The following is a 4,671-nucleotide window of genomic DNA, read 5'->3' as shown; positions in this document are numbered from 1 at the left end:
ACCTATCAGGAAACAAGCTTCATAATTTATCAAGATTAAATGGGAGCCCCTCCCTGTCTGTATTAAGGCAACAGAACTGATCATCTCTACTTATCACAAAGAAACAACTCTTGACATAAGACCAGCTGCTAGGCACACATTAGAGAAAACACCTTTACCTAAGGCAGAGCTACACTGAGTTAAATATAACCCTTAGCTCTCAAGTTCATTACGTCTAATAAGTGCATAAATTATACAGTGAAAGTCAATGTATTTTTAACTTACCTGCTGTTTAGCCTACATCAAACACTTAAAAGTAGGAGAGGGACAGTTCCCTATAGAATATTACACTCCCTAGTTTTTTATATTTTAAAAAAAAAGTCAAATCACCACAAGAGACTGATCTTCTGTAATATTTTACTTTATTTATATAGAAATACTTAAAAAATGAAGTAGCACCATTACTTAAGTTTTACCTTTATTATGTAGAACTTTAAATGTCAGAAAAATAAAACTCTTGATACAATTTCAAATCTTGTCTCAGCAAATATAATATTAGTATTTGACCATGAGGTTAAAGGCCCTTTATCATAAAATAAAATATACTTTGTTTTTTAAACTTTGCTCAGTAAAGTACATTTAAGCTCAAGTAACATCACCTACATATACATAAACAAGTGGTAAACAAATGTATTAAAATAGAAATACTAAAACTAGTGGTGCAACAGAATTTTTGTAACTTCCACTGAATTCTATTTATACAAATGTTAGAAAGCGTCAACGGTTCCTTTTGACATGTTTAAACATTTCCATTTTTGTAATAATATAGAATAAAATATGTCTTATATCACTGAATAGAAAATATGCTGGGTGAAGTAGATTTAAAAGATTTTTCTGAACCTATAAAATCTCCATCCCAACAGAATACTGTTCAAAGCATTACACATTTTATGGTTTGTAATTCTGTCACAATTGTGTGATATTAAAATAATACAGTGTTCTTTGCCATAAGGCCATACTAAAATAAAAAGATTTAACCCAGCTACAAAAAAGTTCACTGAACTTAAATTAAAATACTTGTAAACATCTTTGCAATATGAAATATAATTTTTCAAGTCAAAAAAGAATAAAATACTTCAATCTGTATTAATGCAATTTCTCTTTTAAAACCTTTAAACGTTTTTTTTAATATATATAAGAGATATGTTACAGTTTCTTTAAGTTTAATAAAGCTGCAGTATCATGGTTTCACAGGAATTCTTTGCCCTTTCAAGAACATTCCAAAAGTATCCACTGTATTTCTGGAATAAGCATTTCTAGGGGACTCACCAGCAAGAGGGACACACTTACTCAAAGTCCACACATGATATAGGCATTATTATTATCATTATTATTATTATTATTATTATTTCATTTTTTCCTACTTTAAAGAAAGAAAAAAACTTCGGGGGATATTCTTTTGAAGGCTTCCTATTTTAAAGTACAGTGTAAAAAACGATTACTAATAGAATGTCCTTGCTCCTATTATTTTTCTAGCATGCATTTTAGATGGTACAGATTTCCCCAGGCTACAGTACACTTGATGCAAATATCCTGGCAAGTCCCTTAAAAAAATCTTTTTAAATAAAAAAAAATGTGCAGATACTACAGCTTTAAAAGCTCATCTTGGATCTCAGGAGTGTGTAAGGTTGGGAGAGAGAAAAGAGGGTGTGTTTGCAGGGGCAGAGGAGAGTGTGTGGGTGTTTTGCCTTTATGAAAATATACGAATGGCCTGAGTAACTGCGGTGTGGCAGACTGGGCACTCTGGCTCACTCTTCTCGCAGATGCGGTTGGCACACTCCATGCAGAAGAGGTTGTGCCCGCAGGGCACCAGAGCCGCGATCACCTCACTCTCAAAGCAGATGGAGCAATCGCGGCTGCCCTTGCGCCGCAGTCCCGAGGAGGAGGACGAGGAGCTGGACGAGGAACTGGACGAGGAAGACGAGGCAGACGAGTCCGACGGCGGCAGGCCGGGCAGGTGAGCGCCCAGCCCGTTGCCGTAGGCAGGGTACCCCAGCCCCCCGCCGCCGGGGTCGCTGCGCACCCGGCGCGCCAGATGGTGCTCGCCCCCCACGCCGTGCAGGGGCGGGGACAGGCGGGGGCAGCTGACGCCGGGGTGCAGCCGGCGATGCACCAGCAGCCCCAGGTTGGCATTGGGGGACGCGCCCCCGCCGCCCCCGGGGAAGACCACGGAGGAGGATGAGGCGGACGAGGACGCAGAGGAAGAGGAGCAGGAGGACGACACCGGGGCCGCTGGGCCCCCGCCAGGGGACCTTTCGAACTGGGACCAAATGAGTTGGGCCCCCGGCGGCGGGGCTGGCGCTGGATCGAAGCCTGGCAGCTCCGCGCAGCAGTCCGGGGAGGGGGCCGCCTCGCCTCCGGGGTAAACGTAGCCGTTGCCATTGTTGTTGTTGCCGTTGTGGGCGAAGCTGAGCGCGGGGCTGGGTGGGCTGTAGTCCGTCAGGCGCGGGGTAGCCGCAGCGCTGGTGCTGCCGCCGGTCCCCCCGCCAAAGTAAGAGTCCGTGGAGGCGCTGCCCAGCGAGCTGGAGCTGTCGTTGCGGTAGCTGGAGAAGGGCTTGCGACCTGGGGTGGGCGTGATGCTGGGGGTAGGCTTGCTCCAGAGGCTTCCGGGGCCGGGCCCGCCGCCCCCGTGGTGCAGGTCAAAGCCCACGTCGGTGCCATTGGCGTGGAAGTCGTTCTCGTCGGTGAGCTCGATGATGCCCCCAGTGCGCAGGGCGATGTGCGCCTCGATCTCCTCCCGAGCCCGGTCTACGTTCTCGGGCATGCCGGTCACTTCGAACACGGGCTCCTTGTCCCGGCTGGGCGTGACGATGTAGGTGTGTGTCTGCTGCTGGATCCGCTTGATGGTGGCCCCCTTGGGTCCCACCACCAGCCCCACCACGCGGTAGGGCACCCGCACCTGGATGGTGGTCTGGCCAGGCAGGTTGGGCGGCCCGGGCACCGTGCCATTGAGAGCGGTGTTTTTATTCCGGGAGGCGCGGATCATCGAGAAATGCTCCGCGGCCGAGATGATCTCCCTCCGGGCCATAGCTACGTCCTCCTTCCTGCCAGTCACAACAAAGACAGGCTCCTCCCCGCGAACCGGGGTCTTGATGTAAGTGTTGGTCTTTGCCCGTAGCGCTTTGATTTTACAACCTGGGAGCCGGGATGCAGGGAAAGAGAGAAAGAAACACACCGATTATCCGGGCATAACCGCGGAGGTGGGGGGTCAGCGGCTGCAGACCCGGGAAGCGGGGCGGGATGGGGGGCGACTTGGCGTTTCCTCCCTCATGCATACACACTGGAGCGGGGGCACTCGCAGGGAAAACGGGTTTTCTTGGAGCTCGAGGAAAAGCCCCATCCGATCCCCAGCCCTCCGAAAAGACGGCAGTTGCCATGGGCTCAAAAGCAAAATCGAATACAAGTCAGCTGGGGGGAGAAAATGCTGATCAACACTTAGTGCCCAACACATTCCTTCAGAGCAAATCAGTTGGAGGGGGAAAGGAGAGTGGCTGCAAGAAGATCACTCCCTCCCAATGCGGATGGTCTTGATTCCCGTGCCCATTGTTCCTCTTCTACGCTCCATTTCGGTTTCTAGAAATCCTGACTTCTCCTCCCCTCCCCCCACACTCTTAAAAGGAGGGACCACATTTTCCCCCTCAATGCATTCCCCATTAAATTAAATTTCCCGGGGCGAAGGAGGGGAAAGGTGGGAGAGAGGGCTGTGATTTTAGTAGGTGAAAGTGTATCTTGGCATTGGTGCAGCAAGGCGCCAGGAAACCCCACATCTGCACTTTCTTTGTCTGGGGGGACTGCCCGTAATAGCATCGCTAGTTCACTTCGGCTTTTAGTGTCGCATATCACACACACACCCCATCACACAAGTCCACCCAGCATGGAGAACACCCCCCCCCTTTTTATTCTTTCCACTCGCTGCCTCTTTCGCCCACCCAACTTCCTCCAAATACCCACCTTGCCTTCCCACTATCTCCGCGACATGCTCCGAGCTGGGCACCGGCACGCACTCGGTCATGTTGACGCTCTTCTTCCGGGGCTCATTGTCGTACAGGGAGCCGGTCTCGTCATTGTCCAGCCCCAAGAGCGAGAGCTGATCCAGCGCGATCTGCAAGGCTCTCTGGTCATCCAGGGTTTCTCCACCTCCGCCGCCGCCACCGCCGCCGCCGCCTCCTCCTCCTCCACCACCACCACCGCCGCCGCCACCGCCGCCACCGCCGCTCCCGTTCCTCTCCAGGTCTGCAAAGAGCGAACTGGGCATAGTTCCCCTGTGTGTGCTGCACCCTCCTTCTCCTCCTCCTCCTCCTCCTCCTGCACTCGGTTCAGTAGTAAAAGATCAGACACAAAGAAAAACCCAAGGCAGATGGCCAGGAGGAGAGAGAGAGGAGGGAGGGCGGCTGCTTGGAGATGGCTCAGCTGCCGTTTTTTGCCTTTATTATCTATTCTTTCAGTGCAATCCGGTTTATAAAATGCTTGCAGAATCCCCCCACCTGGTTCCCCACCCCAAATTTTCTGGAGGGGTGGGGTGGGGGTAATAATGGAGAGGATGAGATTTCCCCCGGAGTTCCTGCCTGGCCACAATGCCAAGCGATGGTAGCGTTTCTTTAAGGAGCCCCTCCCCGGCTCCACTCACTCACT

The 4,671-nt window shown here is 50.4% G+C and overlaps 1 protein-coding gene across 1 annotated transcript; it reads right to left on the bottom strand.

Moving 5' to 3' along the window:
• Nucleotides 1-444: 444 nt before the first annotated feature.
• MEX3B (mex-3 RNA binding family member B) lies at nt 445-4,431 on the bottom strand. Its single transcript, XM_043980045.1, has 2 exons — nt 3,991-4,431; nt 445-3,174 (listed from the first exon to the last, which is right to left on the bottom strand). Exons 1-2 carry the CDS (start codon nt 4,292-4,294, stop codon nt 1,730-1,732), a joined length of 1,749 nt encoding a protein of 582 aa, XP_043835980.1. The 5' UTR covers nt 4,295-4,431; the 3' UTR covers nt 445-1,729.
• Between the last annotated feature and the right edge of the window lie 240 nt (nt 4,432-4,671).

Source organism: Dromiciops gliroides, chromosome 2 (assembly GCF_019393635.1).
Source record: "Dromiciops gliroides isolate mDroGli1 chromosome 2, mDroGli1.pri, whole genome shotgun sequence".
NCBI classification, from domain to species: domain Eukaryota; kingdom Metazoa; phylum Chordata; class Mammalia; order Microbiotheria; family Microbiotheriidae; genus Dromiciops; species Dromiciops gliroides.
This window is presented reverse-complemented; position numbering and strand designations above follow the sequence as displayed.